At 28.1% G+C, this 17833-nt stretch overlaps 1 protein-coding gene and 1 pseudogene across 1 annotated transcript; both read left to right on the top strand.

Annotated features, from left to right (window-relative positions):
• Positions 1 to 1694: 1694 nt before the first annotated feature.
• On the top strand, positions 1695 to 3530 carry LOC111306512 (uncharacterized; annotated as a pseudogene).
• A 5836-nt stretch (positions 3531 to 9366) lies between these two features.
• LOC111306511 (WAT1-related protein At5g07050-like) lies at positions 9367 to 13372 on the top strand. Its single transcript, XM_089751105.1, has 7 exons — positions 9367 to 9605; positions 9864 to 9926; positions 11217 to 11333; positions 11498 to 11735; positions 12130 to 12288; positions 12405 to 12556; positions 13237 to 13372. Exons 1-7 carry the CDS (start codon positions 9367 to 9369, stop codon positions 13370 to 13372), a joined length of 1104 nt encoding a protein of 367 aa, XP_089607231.1.
• The last annotated feature ends 4461 nt before the right edge of the window (positions 13373 to 17833 follow it).

Raw genomic sequence — 17833 nt, 5'->3', positions numbered from 1 at the left:
ATCAAATAAAAATATAAATTGTGTTATAAATTGATTATATTGGTAATTTAATATGTTATTAACAATTTTTTTTTTTTATCTTTTCACGATAGAATTATGAATTCAGGTGGATTATACTTTATATTGACTTTTTATTTCTTTTGAAAGATTTTATAAGTGGTATGTTATTTCATTAACATTTTTACCCCTATTTTTATCATATTAGATTCATAACTTTTAGATGAAAACATTATAACCTATATGGTTGTTTATGGAAACAAATACTAATATTAATTTTTAGTTTTTACAATATCACAATTGGCAAGTTATTTATGCAGTACAATCTATACTAAAATAAATTTTAATTTAATTTAATTCAAAAAATTAATTAAAAAGTATTTAAAAATTATCTTATACCACATCATATATATATTATATTACAACATATATAGTTACCAGATAGTAATTGCTGATGTGGACGCTTACGTGGATAGTTTTTTTTTCGACACGTAAGATAATTCATAAAACTTCTTATTATGATGACACATAAGATATTTATTAATTTTAAAATTATTTATAAAAAATATATTTTAAAAATTATTAAATTATGTAAAATTTTAAAATTTAATCCAAAATCAATTTAAATTCTAATGAAATTCTTTTGTTATGTACATTACTTTATCTTAATTTAAAACCAATTTTAAAGTAATTTACATTTTCTAATTTATCTACAGTTAACATGAGTATTTAAATTTATCGTAAATTTTAAAAATATTATTTCATATCTTTAATTTTTTTACAAATACTTATAACATTATCTTCAACTTTTAAATCTATTTTATAAAAAATATAAAAAAAATATAAATAAACAAACACATGTCTTAACACAGTCATATAAATGCTGATAGAAATGAAGACTAGAGATTACTTTCTATGTTACAAATTAGGAAGTATTTGTCTAACACTTAGTGGACTAGTTCAACTTAGTGAAAAGGCAAATGCATAATTTTCAAAATTAAAAAAAATAAAATAAAGCCAGATATATCAATGATATTTCATACTTACAACATCTCTTAAGCCTTTCATGTGCAACTAAACATAATTGATATATAATTTATACACTTTTTAGTCATACAATTGTAAGAATATTTTATAGTCTAAATCTATGATACGTTTGAGAAATTAGTTATCAGGAATCCATTTAGATTCTAAACTTTATCATACCTTTACAATAAAAATATTAGCAGTAGAAATTTTTCAAGATACCAGTTGTCAATAGAGTCAAGATATAAAACATAAAAAAAAAAAAAAAAACTATCAGATAAAAGTATAAAATACTAAAATTTAAATATTATTATCTGATTAGATATTATCTATAGATAAATTTATTATTTAAAAATATTTATGGATTAAAGTTTATCAAGATTTAAATGAAAAATCAATTTAAATATAAGATAATTAATAGATAAAATTATTATTTAAATAATTTATGGATTAAATAAAATTAAATAGCTTGATTCTCTACTGTCTTTCCATTCAACTTATTTTCCATACAATATTCCATTACTCTTTTACTGCATTTCCATTTAAGGTAGATTTATTTTTCTTTTCTATTTTCTAGAGGTAAGTTCTCTTAGTTTAATTTTGACATTTTTTTATATATTACAATATACAAAATTACAAAAATACATGTATTTCTATTTTTTATTGGTGTTATCTGCAGACCTTTTATTTTTTTATGGATTCTTCACTTAATCAGCTAATATATTTTGTCTTTTTAACTGATTCAATTTTACCCCAACAAGACCAACACGAAGATTCAACCACCCCGTCTCCTCTCCATAACAAACGTCAAAAATTGCAATATCCCAAACCAATCACTCAACATGACAAAACCAATCAAGCCCATGAACCTTTGTCAGAGCTCGCACTATTTTCGAAGTTGTTGGTCAAGAACATATTCTGGGTAATATTTCTCTTCTCCGTTCTGCTGTTGACCGTAAAAGAATTCCTTCTATTATTTTTTGGGGTCCTCCTAGTGGTGGTAAGATTTCCATTGCTAAATTCATTGTTAATTCTGCTCAACAATGGTCTTTTATCGATTTGTTTCTTTGTCTGCTGTTACTTGTGGGTTTGAGGATGTTAGAGATTCTGTTGAGGAAGCTAGGAAAATGAGAGTTAAGAATAATTAGAGGACTTTACTTTTTGTTGATGAAGTTCATAGGTTGTAATAAATCACAACAGGATTCTTTCTTGCCTGTGATTGAAGATGGAAAGTGTTGTGTTTATGGGGGCCACTACTGAGAATCCTTCGTTTCATTTGATTACACCGTTGTTGTGTAGGTGTAGGGTTCTTACATTGAATCCTTTGAAACCTCGTCATGTGGTAACTCTTTTGAAAAGAGCTGTTAAGTAATTTCAGAGATAAGGGATTGTCACAGAGCGTAGGGATGAGGGTTGATGTTAAGGATGATGCTATTGAATTTTTGTCTATGAATTTTGATGGTGATGCTCATGTGGCATTGAATGCTTTGGAAATTTCTGCCACAACAGCAGCTGCCCGAGTGGCTGGTAATCCACAAAAAGGTGTAGGAGTAGAGCCAGATAGGAATTTTGATTTGGTGGCAAGTGATGAAACTGAGATTGGTTCATTTGAACCAGTTGTTACGGTGGATGATGCTAAGGAGGCACTCCAATGCAAGCATATTGCATAAGAAAAAGCAGGGAAAAAGCATTACAATTTTGTCAGTGCGCTCCGCAAGTCAATGAGTGGAAGTGATGCAGATGCTGCGATTTATTGGTTTGCAAGAATGCTGGAAGGATGTGAGGAGCCCCTTTACATTGCACGCAGACTAATAAGGTTTGCAAGTGAGGATGTCGGGCTGGCTGATCCATTAGCCCTAAATCAGGTCAGGCTGTTTCCTGTTATCAAGGTTGTCATTTATTGGGCATGCCCCAGTGTAACGTGATTCTTGCGCAATGTGTTGCTGACTTGGCTCTGGCTCCTAGATCCATTTCTGTGTATCCAGCAATTGAAGCTGCACAGAAGGTTGTTTGGGAATCTGGAGGACAGAATGAGGGAGTGCCACTTCATCTAAGGAATGCACCAACCAAGCTAATGAAGTAACATGGATATGGAAGGGATTATATATATCCTCCAGATAATCAATTTTCGTCAAGTCAATCATACCTTCCTCCTTCTCTCCTAGGAGACAAGTTCCTTGACTGGCCTAGTGGAAATTCAACAAATCAGTAAGAGTCATGTCATCATTTTTGGGGAGTCCTTGAGGAGAAAATTTCCTTGATGACCAAAATGTAAATTCCTCCACCAGTTTTTTTGGAATCGTAACAGTAACCTTTACAGGTTAGTTACTCATCAAAGTTTTTGTGGATATGCCTTTTCTATAGGTAATTTACTATAGGTATCAGAAGCAATTTACTACTATGTCTCTGTTACTGAAATTGGTCAAAATTATGATACTCTTACTACATGATGTTGGACAGTTTGATAGACTCAAGTTATGCAATGAAAGTGGTACAATTCCATGGAAGTTGTCGATGGAGAAGGGGAGGGAACCGGGGTTTCTTTCAATATATTGTGAAAAATCTTCGCCAAGTAATTTTGCCTTATTGTTGCATTGTGGTGCCAGCCCAAACTAACAGATTGACATGGAAACATCTGGAAATGTCCGCTTCAGATTATTGGCAATTCCAATATTGAAAATTGACGAGTGAAATGGCGCTGAAGCAGCAAGTAAGACAGCAGTGGGCTGCTAAAAGCAATTGGAAAACAAACAACGTTTTACCAGCCTTCTACCATGACTTTTTTTTTTTTAAAATGATATTTTGACAGATAAAAGGCAAGTTCCCAAGACATCAATTTTTTTTTTAGATGAGTTCTTAAGGGATATAAATAGATAATAAATGAATTTTTTTGTAAACATACATCAATTGAACACATGTACGTTCAAGTTCAACTTGTTTATTAAACGAATTTTAGAATTTTGTTCAAAATTTATTCATTTATCATATAAAAGGAGCTTAACGAGCTATTTGGTGAATTATTAGTTGAACTACACTCCTAATTATAAGTAGCCAAAAAAAGACTACTAATAAGACTTAAATTTTGAACCACTTATGTTAAAATCTTACAAATTGAATCAACTTTCAATTTATCATTAGTGAAAGTTTTTCTTTTGATATAAAAAAAATTGTAACTTAAAAATATAGTTGCAGATGTTAATATAGAAAAACTTTTTTTTATTTATAAAATTCAATACTATTCAATCCAAGACAAATCTTTAAGGGAAAGATTTGGATGAATATTTTTAAGTGAAATTTATGAAATTATTTATTAAAATTGATTAAATAAAAGTTAAAATTAAAAATTAAAATTGATAAATCGAAAAATCTCGTTACATAGATCAAGTATGTAAAATTTTAAAAAATTTTAATATATTTTTTAGATAAATATTTTTAGTAAAAATGTTGATAATATTTTTAGTAAAAATTTTTACCATTAAATAAGTATTGATCAAATTTGAATTATAAATAATATTTTTAATAATTTTTTACATTTTATTAATTTTTAAATTGAATTCTATTAATCTATTGGTTTAAATTTTTTATTAAATCATTTTTAAAAATAAACTTTACAAAATTCACCTAAAAAATTTCATATAAATTTTACTCAATCATTAGTCCTAAAATGAATGATTTGGCAACCATATTATTAAATGATTAATGTGGAAAGTGAACACAAATGCAAATTGCACTACATTAATAATGAATCACAAACACCGTAACCGTAAGAAAAACTGACACAAAAACACCCATATCTCCCACTTTGAATGTTTTATACCCTCTAATTGTTGAAGTACACTCACCAAGATCACTTTGCTTTACCAATTAAACTTCCCACCAATTAAATTGACTCCATTCACCCCCCCCTCCCCAAAAAATAAAAAAGGCTAAACAAGTATCTTAAAAAAAAAAAAAATTAGGAAACATGTTTTCACGCATATATTACAGTATTTGGTGCATATAGAAAAATATCTATTAATTAAAGTTTGCATTACCACAAAAGATGTACAAATATAGGTTGTCAAGCTTGCTAGGTTGAAGGAATATTGAGCATGCTTATATATATATATATATATATATATATATATATATATACAAAAAAAAAAATTGTAGTTTGGAGACAAGTACTACAAAAAAATTTTTATATACTGACATTTAGTTATATTGACAATTAAATTGTATCAATAAAAAAGATTTTTATTGACGGATTTTTAATATCGTTAGAATATATCATATTTATACCAACACTTTATTTAATCATTGTTATAATTAAAATTTTTTTGATAATATATTACTATCCGTTAATATAAATATATTATATACTGACGGTTATTAATGTAACCATCAATATAGGCTTAAAATAATAAAAAAAAAAACTATTGACTTTTATTTGGGAAAAAATTAAGGGCATTTGATTTGCGAAATCGTAGATTTTGAAAAAAAAAGTGTGATTCTCAAGAAAATACGATACTCGATTCAAAGTATTTTTAGCCAAAAAACACCTTAAATAATTCTCTCCTAAAAATTGAATAGGGTTAGTCAAAGCTTTTTTGACCAAAAACACCTTAAATAATCAATTGAAAACCCAAAAAATGCTAGAAGGAATGATTGAACCTGCAATCTTATGGTTAACAACTATATGCTTTAATTAATTGAACTACTCTAATGTTTTTATAATTAAAAGGTATTATTTAGACTAAGAATAATCCCATTTTGGAGGGGATTATTTAAGGCGTTTTGAGATTATTCAATAATTCCCTCACTTTTTTTTTAGATTATTCAAAGTATTTTTGGCAAAAAAAGGCCCAAAAAATGCCTTGAATAATTTCATTCAATTTTTTATAAAGGATTACTCAAGGTATTTTCTAGCTAGCCAAAAATACATTGAATAATCTCTTTATAAAAATTGAAGGAGATTTTACCCAAGTTTTTTGGTTAAAATGCCTTGAATAACCATATTCAATTTTTTATAAAGGATTATGCAAGGCATTTTCTGACTAAAAAATGTTTTGAATAATCCCTCCAAAAAATGAAAAGGGATTAGTTAAGGCATTTTTTTATTAAAAAGATCTTGAAACGCCTTGAATAATCCCTTACAAAAAATTAAATGAGGTTATTCAAGGCATTTTTTCATAATAATCCTCAAATAAAAATTAAAAGCTAAAAACACATTGAATAATCCCTTGAAAAACCAAAAAAATGCTAGAAAAAGGGATCAAACCTACAACCTTATAATTAACAATTGTATACTACAACCGATTAAGCTACTCCAATGTTTTTATAATTAAAAGGTATTATTTAAACTAAGAATAATTCCCTCTAGGAGAAGATTATTTAAGATATTTTCTATTAAAAATGCCTTTAATAATTTTTTTTCATTTTCTTTTTTTGGATTATTCAAGGCGTTTTTGCCCAAAAATATCTTGAATAATTCCCAAAATATTTAAATCATTTTCTTTTTCTCCATCTCTCACCAACTCTACATACTTAATCTCCACCTCTCACCAACTCTCTCTACCTATCGGTACTTATAGCCTAATCTCCATTTCCTACCAACTCTCTCTACCTCTTATCGACTCTACAAACTTAAACCCATCGACACTCACTTTGTTTTAGAGCTAAATCAAAGTTGAAGCATCAAGATTCTTGTCATTTCTCAAAGGTATTTTTCATTTTTTGCATTTCAATTTTGTGTCATCGAGCATGCCTAATTTTTTTGTCCTTCTATTGGCACTGGCTTTGATGATTGAATGTTTTGTGAAGAAGTAATAGCTTAGGACAATTGAATATTTGGGGTTCATTTCAAATAAAACATAATCTCCGTTTTCTTGGTAGTTTTGGTAATGCATCTTTGTTTTAATGTTTTCTCGTAATTGGTTGACAAAATTTTCTCTATTTGGTCAAAATTTGTAAAGGATGGCAAATTCTTGCCATATTAAGGTGTAATCAAACCGTTCATATCTTATTAAAATCAATAAAAAGAAATAAAGTAAAGGTTCCTTGTGCACCATTTACTAAAAATAGCTTAAAGATGTTTGGTTTCTCAAAAGGTTGCTTACCCATGTCTAGATAGGATGAACTCAACATTTTTTTCAAAAAATTTAGGTAAGTAAACTTTATTAACATTTTCATAAACTTTGTAATTTGTCTATTTCTTAACATTTAAACAGTTAGATGGAGTTTTTTTTTACCTGAATTCAATGCCTTTTACTTCCAACACAGGGCTATGGTTGTTTTCGGCTTAAATGCACTAAATGATAGGACTGTAGGTCCAGACATTTTTGTCATGGGAGCTTGGAATTCTAGTAATGCTGAATCACTCACTAGATGCACTATCAACTAGGGCTATACCATTCATGGCTGGGAACTTGGTAAAATCTCTCCTTCAATATGCAGTTTAATGTATAGGAAAAAAATGATAATTTTACCTTTATTTTTTCATTAGCAATTTTTTTTTTTTTTTGCATTTTTTGTTATCTAAAACAATGAAATTTCTTAAATAACAATATGGCTGATCAGAAAATGAATTGTATGGCTTCAGCATTGGAGCAATAGTTACAACATATCAATATGTATATGATGTGAACAATCTTTAAAACATTATTTAGAATATATATATAGAGAATTTGAGGTTCAACCATTAGTAATAGCATCAGGAGGATTCTTTGATACGAACTAATTCACACAATTTGTTCAAAAAAACCTAAATCTCTACAAGTAGTAACTCAACACATTTAGAACCTTGGTGTAGGTACAACAAATAGTAAATTGAATTGTTTAAAAAATATTTTCTGGAATTTAGTTATTAAATTACATATTTTCCTTGTATTTAGGTAATGATAATTAGCTTATGAACAAAATCCTAAATCTATCTTATCTAGATGGTAGGCATTAGCCCTTTAGAGACCTTCAAACAATTCTGAAGAATTCAACAACTTCAACAGTTGTTTGGGTTGGTGAAGTAAGGGGAGCCTATAACAGTGGACAAAATCTTGTTAGCAATTCATTTGTTTATAGTTTTTGGTATGCTTGACTTGACCTTGGGAACATTTCCTATGCTAATTGACTAGTAAAAGCTTAATTTGACATTAGGTTTTACTAATTAAACAAGTATTTGGACTAACTTGGGATAACATCATCTTACTTTGGGGAGTTGTTTATTTACTTCAAGCACCATGTTTGTAGAAATTCAATCAAAGATATTAATATTTTTTTTATTTGGTACAATGATGATAATTATTGACTTATTTTAAATTTGTGGATTATAAAACAATTTGGTTGTTGTTTTATTTCAAATGTTATTAAATATTTTTACTTTTTTGTGTACTTTTACTTAATATGAAATCATATCATATTATGATTATAAATAAAATATTATTAATAATTAAAAATAAAATTTCAAAAAAAGTTTTTATCGACGCCTTAAAATTTATATCGACGAATTTTACTATTTTGAATATTTTAGGTTATACTGATAGTCATCACGGACCATCTGGAAAAGTTAAAACACATAAGGCTATATTGACGGGCATTGACTGCTGGTAAAAGAAATACTAACGGAGACATCATCGGTATAAGTTGAAAAAATTAAAACATATGAGTCTATATTGATGGAAATAATCATTAGTAAAAGGTATAATGCGGAACACATAATAATTGTTATACCAACAGTTATACATATAGTGACAGATTAATATCGTTAGTTTATCTTTGTTACATATTTCAACAGCTTAAAAACTGTCAGTATAGGTCTATACCAATGAGGTATATACTAACGGTTATAAATTTATCAGAATAGATATTTTGACCATCAGTGTAGGGTTTATTATGTTATATTGATGGATTTTTAAGTTTTGCTAATGTTTTTTGAGTGTCAATAAAGAGTAGTTTTTTTGTAGTGAAGAGAAGAGATTGTAAATATGGGAATTTAAACTTTTGACTGTATAAATCCTAGAGTAAAATTTGGATCCTTGGTTCATGTTTATATTTGACAATACATATCTTTGGAATTTCTTTCTTGTTTTGGATGATTAATATGCTTGAATACAGCAAAAATGAATAAGCATTGTATTTGAGGTATTATAAGTCAAATCCAGTGAGTGGCCCAATATATATATATAGTTATTTGATTGGATGCCTGTTATACAGGTTCTTTCGCAATTGAGTCATGAACCACATTGCCACACGAAGTGGATTCAACAACGGATGGAGTGGATGTGCGATATCATCAGAACTGGGTGCCTTTGCCTATTCAAATGTAGATGATGATCACTTGAAGGAAAATGCATGTTATCATTAATGAAAATGGAAGCACATCATCGGGATGGCGAAAACGTTGAAGAGTTGAAGCAGAGAAAGAGAAAGCTAACCATTGAAGGGGTGAAACCGTTTGCAATCTGCATAGTCTGCAATGTTTGCTTTGCAGGATACGGCATAATCTCCAAGATCTCTCTTGATAATGGCATGAGTGGTTACGTGCTTGTTGTTTATGGACATGCGTTGGGAGCTCTCACCACCGCTCTTCTTGCACTTGTAGTTGAAAGGTAATTTCTTTTCTTTCTTCCTTCTCGGCTTTAAATAATTACTGCTTGTTCTTATGGATTAATTCTCTATTTATTCTTTTTCAATGAGTAATCTTAGTGTTTTCAAAGGAAATTACTTTTTTTTTAATTCTGATCAGTATGATTTTGATGGACAGTTGTTTTGACTACTCTTCTATATAGTTCTTTTGATTACTCTTGCACGTATAATTAAGTTCATTTCTGTATACTAATCAATTAATGCAATCTCTGATCTTCCAGAAAAACTGATACAAAATTTAGCATGGTAATCATGAGAAAGATCTTTTTCATGGGTATCTTTGGGTGACTTTGGTTTTTCTGGCTAAAGGGAATTGAAAAAGTAGTTTGTTGATGTAATTCCTAATCTAGTGATTGAGGAGCTGGCTGGAAGTTGAGATGGAAAGTGTGTCAGATTTATAAAGAGAAGAAAATCAGGGGCATTGGAAGTAATATTTCGGGAAACACTTTGACATTCAAGTTAGTTACATTCAAGTTAGCTAAGTGTGCGAAGAGAGAAGCAAGAGAAAGCAGAAAATAACAAAGAGAAAGTAGAGAAGATGTAAGTAACGTGAGGTGATCAATTAAAAAATTATGGTGATCTAGGCGATTAGATTGGTAATCAGTTAGTGATCTTATGTAACAGTAATTTTAGATCACAAAGAGTAATTTTGGATCATCAAAAATAATTAGATCACAACCTTAGAAGGTAATCTAAAAGGGTATGAAACTTTTATTATCAGGATAAAGTGATATATAAAATTAATAATAGTCATTTAATATTACTCATTTAATATATGAATTAAAAAATTAATTCTTCTTAAAATTAATTGCGATTATTTTATATTATAATTTTTATATTTTTATATTAATATTTATTGTAATAAGTTCAAAAATATTTTGTGTAATTTTTTTAATTTTTTAAAATTTATTTATATAATATAATCTTTTGATTTTATATATTAGTTTTATTTTCTAATTCAAATATTTTTTTCACATAATTTATATTGCAAAAACTAGTTTATTATCAATAAATATATTTTTAATTTAATAATTTAATTATATTTATTATAAAGTAAATAAAATATTATTAATATTTAATATACTAATTATGATCTTTAAATAATATTTAAATCATAATTTGTGTAACTAATATAATGCACATAATTATTTTGATACTTTCAAACAAAAAAAATTTTAATTTTTAGTAATATCAAACACAATAATTTTTAATTATTAATGAAATGATTTCACATCGAAGTGATAAGATCACCTTGGTAGTAAAATTATTTTGGTGATTGAATTTTCATTATAATTTTGAAAATAATACCAAACATTATTATAAAATAAAGAGTGTTACATTTGTATGATCTGATTCTCCCTTATATATTTTATCAATGATGATATGAAATATTACTTCCACGTCTCCTGATTTTTTTCGGTAAAAGGTCTCACACGCTCTCCATCTCAATTTTTAACGAGCTCCTCCATTACCGCATCAGGAATTTGTTAGTTACTTCTGAAAACGTAAATTATTTAGTGAATTATTGAATTGACAACTGTTTGTTTCAATTGTATGCATATCTCACTAGTCAGAGCTGTGCTGGGAAGGACATTATATTATGTAGGGTTAAAAGACACATCGCCAACCGCTGCATCTGCCCTGTCCAACTTAGTTCCATCATTGACCTTTATAATAGCAGTTTTATGCAGGTAAATCAACAATTAAAGTGAAATCTAATCAGCAATTTTTTTTTATCAGACATTGCAAGCTTGTGCAAAGAATCAACATGTGTGATTTATCCTTAAAGACCCTTGTTTTAAATATTTCAAACTCTTTGGGGACTGCTACTTTTTGTTTGGTTAATAACATGCAGGATGGAGACCTTAGACATCTCCAAGCAAAGTGCCCAAGCAAAGGTTGCAGGCACTCTTGTTGCCTTAGCTGGTGCAATAGTAATGACACTTTACAAGGGTTGTGTTGTGATTTCACCGCACTCTCGACCCCAACATCGGACTGGAACTTCAAAACTACAATTCAACAAGGACTCGACTAAAGGCTCTCTCATGCTCCTGGTTTCATTCCTTTCAGCATCTGCATTTTATGTTTTACAGGTGATTCAGAATCAGTAATATCCTTTTTTTTTTCCTTTTAAGATAGGATTCTAGCTGTTAGTTACATGGATAAATCTCATCATTCTTGAAATAATGATCACGTCCCTTAAGTACACGTTCAATATGAAATCTAAACTGATCAATCTGTCAACGGGGATTGGTTTGTAAGATCTAAATTTTAATCTCACTGTCAACAGTTCCTCTCGAGGGCGATCTTAAAATCTATTATAAGTTCTTTGAGGTCCGCAATTTACCTTAACCCTGGAATGGAAAAACTTCACCTTACCTTAAACTTTTTCAAAAAAAAAAAAAATGATGAATCAACTTGATAATAGATATTTACTTACTTAAAAGTAAAACTTTAACTACTAATATTAACATATAATTCATGCAGACTGTGACGGTGAAGAAGTATCCAGCTCCAATAACTCTTACATCATTAACATGCTTATCAGCGACTTTACTTTCAGCAATCATGGCAGCTGTTCTAGATCATAAAGCATCATCCTGGAGATTGTCCTGGAACATGAATCTTGTTGCTGTCCTTTATGGTGTAAGCTTTATAAATTCATGATTCATCTTTTCATTTTTTTTTATCAGCACTAAAATTAAGCCTACCAAAGATATTTACATTGTATCTGTAATCCAACATATGAGAGATTATTGCAGGGGATTGTGATATTTGGACTTTCATTTTATCTTCAAGCATTAGTGGCAGGAACCAAAGGTGCGGTTTTCATTACAGCATTTCGACCTTTTGGGACAGTTATTACCACAGTAATGGCACTGCTTATTTTGGGAGATGTATTGTTTTTGGGAAGGTAACCTTGGTCGTTTCATTTTAGAGGTTTTATTTATGACAAGCAATCGGTTGGTTTTGTAAAAACTAAATATTGACTTAATTGATCTTTTAAAAATAACCCAAAAGGATAGATCTATTTTTAAAAATTAATTTTTTTTTTTTTACAATTCTGTTGCTGCCAATTCTGAACAATAATTATCATTTAATAAAACTAACGGTATAATTTTGTCACCAATATTATATTTGTCATTTTTAAAAATATAAATAAAAATATTTGTATATATTTATATTATATAATATATTTAAAAATCTATTAAGAAAATCAGCTAATTTGATCAGTTTAATTATTAATTTTAAAAATCAAAATTCAGAGAATTAATCAATTAAACCACTTTATTTACCTAACCATTATAAAAAATGAATTAATTGAATTAACTTGACTAAATTCGATTGATCAAAACTTATGATCATCCTTATTTTTATTAAAATGTGCCTAAAAAATCACTTGTTTTGTTAAAAAAATTTCGATAAATTATTGTAAATCATCAAATTATCTATCAATTACTATTATATCTACACATTATAAAAATATTTTTATAAATATAATACTTTTTTTTAATAAAATTGTTAATATTACTTGTTTTTGCTTTGACCTTGTTCGTGTTATAACTGATGATGTCTATTTTTCATATTTTATAGTGTTGTGGGAGCTCTACTGATAGTTCTTGGTTTGTATTTAACTTTGTGGGGAAAGGAAACTGAGAAGGAAAAGAAAGTGATAGAGGTTACAGCAACAACACCTACTCAGTGTGTTGAAATCAGATCAGAAAAGTGAAAAACACATGGATTTGGTAGCATTTAAGCTGGGATCAAAATGCCTTTACTAGTAATTAATCGTATATTCGTAAGGCCTTTTAAACCGTTGCAGTTTCACTTCTTTACACTTTTTAAATAATCAATAAAAATTTGTATTACATATGTTTGAATACATAAAATGCAATGGCTAATGCAAATCCAAAGGTAAGGTGATTGTGAACATATCAAAAAAAGTAAAAAAAACAAAAAATTAAAAAAAAATTCCTAAACATTCTAAAATTTTTCTTTAGACATTGCTAAAGTTTTCTATATGAATATATATTTCTTAATTCTCTAATCACTTTATTTACTGTCGCTAACTATTACATTCTGATAATAAATCGATACCTTTATGAAAAATTCTGAATTTGTACTAATAAAATGTAAATTTTTAATAAAAATATTAAAATAAACTCAATAATTTTTTTTAAAACTTTTTACATTGTTTGCTATTATTTTCATTAATCTACCATTCCATTAATATACATAATATTTTAATCTAACTAAATCATTTCATCAAATAAAAAAATAAATCATGTTATAAATTGATTATATTGGTAATGTATTATTAACACAATTTTGTTGATTTTCACGATAGATTTATGAATTCAGGTGGATTATACTTTTATATTGACTTTTTATTTCTTTTGAAAGATGTTATAAGTGGTATGTTATTTGATTAACATTTTTACACCCATTTTTGTCATATTGGATTCATAAATTTTAGATAAAAATTATATGACCTAAAATTATGGTTGTTTATGGAAACAAATACTAATATTAATTTTACAATATCATAATTGGTAAGTTATTTATGCAATAAAATCTAGAAAATAAATTTATTCATTTTATTTTTATAGTTCCAGCATTGCGTGCCATATTCCCTCGGTTATATTCTTTTGGCTAAATACTTAAATCGAGATCAAACGTTTGGGTAGTTATTCAATTCAAGACCAAATGATTTAATTCGTACAAATAAGGATCAAACTTTATCAACTTGTAACAATGTAAGATTTTATTTCAATGAAAAATGAGATATGCATGTTATGCGCTATTAAATTAACTACGTGTAAAAGCCATCACAAATAAACATGATGTGGAATGTAATGTGGAATTAAGTTATCCACATGTAACGACAGCCTAGCTAAGATTTTGACTATTTTTCTAAGCTTATTTTGTTTTTATCCTGTTCTTTTTTATTCTTTTTGTCTGTAATAATATCAGAGAGCTTGAGTATAGGGTTTTTCATTTCTAAGCAAGTCTTTTCCTTTTTTTTTTTTTTTCATTTTTTACCATAAATTGAGAAAATTTTTAGTTGAAATAACATCTAAACATAATGTTTTCTTCAAATATTAGTTCATCTAGTAGCGTAAATTCAAGGTTGGTATAAATTTTAGATTTTTCTCATGCTCTGATTTTCTTTGAATTTGTTCTTCAAAATATTAAATTGCAGGGTTTCTAGAGGAGGGTCTCATGATATAAACACTAAGTTAATTTCAGTTAGTTACCCTGTAGAATAAGACTTTGAGGGAAAACCTATTTTCTATTATTGCAATATGAAGGTAACTAAGTGGACTTCATGGACAAATAGCAATCCTAGTAGAAGATTTTATAAATGCCCACATCATCTAGTAAATTTACTGGTATTTTTTTAATGTTTTTGCTAGTATTTGTTTCTTGATATTTTCTTGGTGTGATTGCTAGAATTTGCTTATTGATATTTCTTTGGTGTAATTGTAGGAAATTGTTTGTGAATTTCATTTATGGCATTATCCTAAAACTTCTAAAAGAGCAAAAGAAATTATTTTGGGGCTGAAAAAAAGAGAAAAAGTTTTATATAGTCATGTTCAAAGTTTGAAATATGAAGTTTCAAAGTTGAAAGAAAATGTTGGTGAAGCTGACATTATTGTAAAGAATATATAGCTGAGGAGAAAAGTTAGTTTTTTAGGTTAAAATTGAAAAAAAAAAATTGCTGGTGGTGGACATGATAAAGATGGCAACTAAAAAATAATTTGGCTTATCTCATTCTTTTTTATACTTGTGTTTTGTGTAATTTTTTTCAATGCCAAATAAATTCTGAAAACTTAACTTGTATACTTGATAGTGGGTTAAAATTGTTATGAAGGTTTGTAAATGTTTGTTAAAACTCTTATTATGTTGATGGCAGTTGAATCAATGCTATTAGCTGTTAATTCTGTTACTTTATGTTATTAGATACAAAAATGTGGTTCAGTACAATATATTCAACTTGTAATATGCAACTAGAAAATAATCTGAGGCAATTTGATAATAGAGGTAATCTTATAACAAAGCAATATGTTGAATGTCAACAAAAAGTGTTCTTACACAACATTCAATACAGAAAACATTCAACCAATAAAAGGCTGAATAGAAAGTATTCTTACAACATTAACAAGAAAAAAATAGTTAACATCAGCAACTAACAGCAACGATCAATAGAATAGAACATCAATTTCTTAGATTTTTTATTTCTCCTTATTTCTTTTAGAAGTAAGAATTTAATTTTTTTGAGTACCAATTACATCCTTAACAACCTTCCTCTTATCTCTGTTTGTCCCAACTGCTATCACTTTCTGACGTCTCAATCCAGCCTATTGAATAACATTTATCAAGTTATAATGGGTAATATTTAAGGAAATAAAATAAGAAAAATATAAGTTTGGTAAAGAATTACTTACATTTAATATTTGTCTCCATGTTTCTAAGTTTGCATATAATCCATAACTTTACATGCTTTTTGTCTTGCTTTTGGTTACACCCTAATAGTGTGCTTGTCATTGTGACTTCTAATACTATTTACTAAAATTACTCTCTTCTCAGTGATTGTTGTATAAGAGATAAACTTTGATAAGATACTTGTTTTTTCATCAGTCATCTCATAAAGTCTCTCATCCTCATTTATAGAACATCTCTAATAAATTTTATTAGCCTTTTGGACTTTAGTTTTGCATTTTCAATAGCAACAGTAGCAACAACATTGATTGGATTTGAAAATAGAGTTGAAACCAGATTTGAAGTTGGAGTTGAAATTGGAATAAAAATTGGATTTGTTAAAGCTAGATTTGAAACTGGATATAAGGTTTGTGCAGATGTAAAACCATTGATATTAGCTGAAGCAGATGCAGATACATAATTAGATCTGGATGCAGAAGTAAAAGCTAATGCGAAAGCACCATAAGTAGTAGCTAAAGCAATAGTTGTTGCTTGGACCGTGTGTAATTTCAATAAGATCTGTAATACTTAATGCATTTTGTTTCATGTTCTAGTCTTCAGATTTGAGCACATGATAATCTTGTTATCATGGAAAAAAATAATAAAGTTGAGTTGATGGGTTAAGGCACTTTGAAAAGAGAGGATCCACAATATTACAATGTTTATAATAATAAATAAAAATAAAATAAGAATAAAATTACCTAATTACCTACCACAAGATAGTCTCTTTTGTTATAGCCTGGTTGATGACATAGTTTACATGTCATTATTATGCCCTTCTTAGATAAATTTATTGAATTGTTAGGCTTTTTCTCTTAGGCTCATCATGATTCTTTCTTCTGCTAGTTTTGTGCTTGCCTAGCATCTTTCTAAACTCTAAAGGCAAAACATTATCTTCTATCCTTGGTTTGGCCCAATCTTTTCTCTTAGGCATAAGTTGTAAAGCATTTCTATAAGTCTACAAATATACCTCCTTATGATACCAATTAGGCATAAAATCTTCATTATTTTCATCTAAATCTTTAATTGCACATATAGCATATGCATGTGGGATACCAAAAAATTGGTACATTATATAACTATATGTTTTCTCATCAAGTTGGACAATGAACCTGTCTACATCAACATTTATTTCATATTCACCATCTCTATTAAATGCAACTACACATTGTGATGCTATAGTTGTATTTTTTTTATCACTTTTACATTGTTAAGACCAATCACACCTCTCTACTTAGAGCATTCTTTCATTTTTTTTTCTCAATTCTTATTATTAGAGACCTTTTTATGTCTTTAAATAAAGAAATTACTGATTTTTTCTTGTATCTAGCAATATCCTATTAAATGCTTTACATAAGTTGTTATCAACCAACTCACATCTAGAGTTTGTGCTAAAAAAAGCTTTACACCATTGTTGAGGTAAAGCTTTTATTATGTCTATAGCTACAATATCATTTTTTTCCTACAATTTTTTTATGTTTTCTTTAAATTGTATGACTGTTGAAGACTTAGCAATTGTCCACAAATCCTTTTTATCTTCTCACCCTTATGTCCCCTGAAGCCCAATTAACATATACATGCCAAGCATAGAATCTATGTTTAGCATCCGAAAGCAATTTTGCAATTACATTATCAAGGCCCTACAAGTGATATGAAAATAATTAATAATTAGTTAAAATATTTAGTTCATAATTTAATTTAAATTAGC

Source organism: Durio zibethinus, chromosome 21 (genome assembly GCF_047325235.1).
Source record: "Durio zibethinus cultivar Kanyao isolate XHJ-2024 chromosome 21, ASM4732523v1, whole genome shotgun sequence".
Taxonomy (NCBI): Eukaryota; Viridiplantae; Streptophyta; class Magnoliopsida; order Malvales; family Malvaceae; genus Durio; species Durio zibethinus.
The sequence above is the reverse complement of the archived record's forward strand: the minus strand, read 5'-3'. Positions and strand labels throughout refer to the sequence as shown.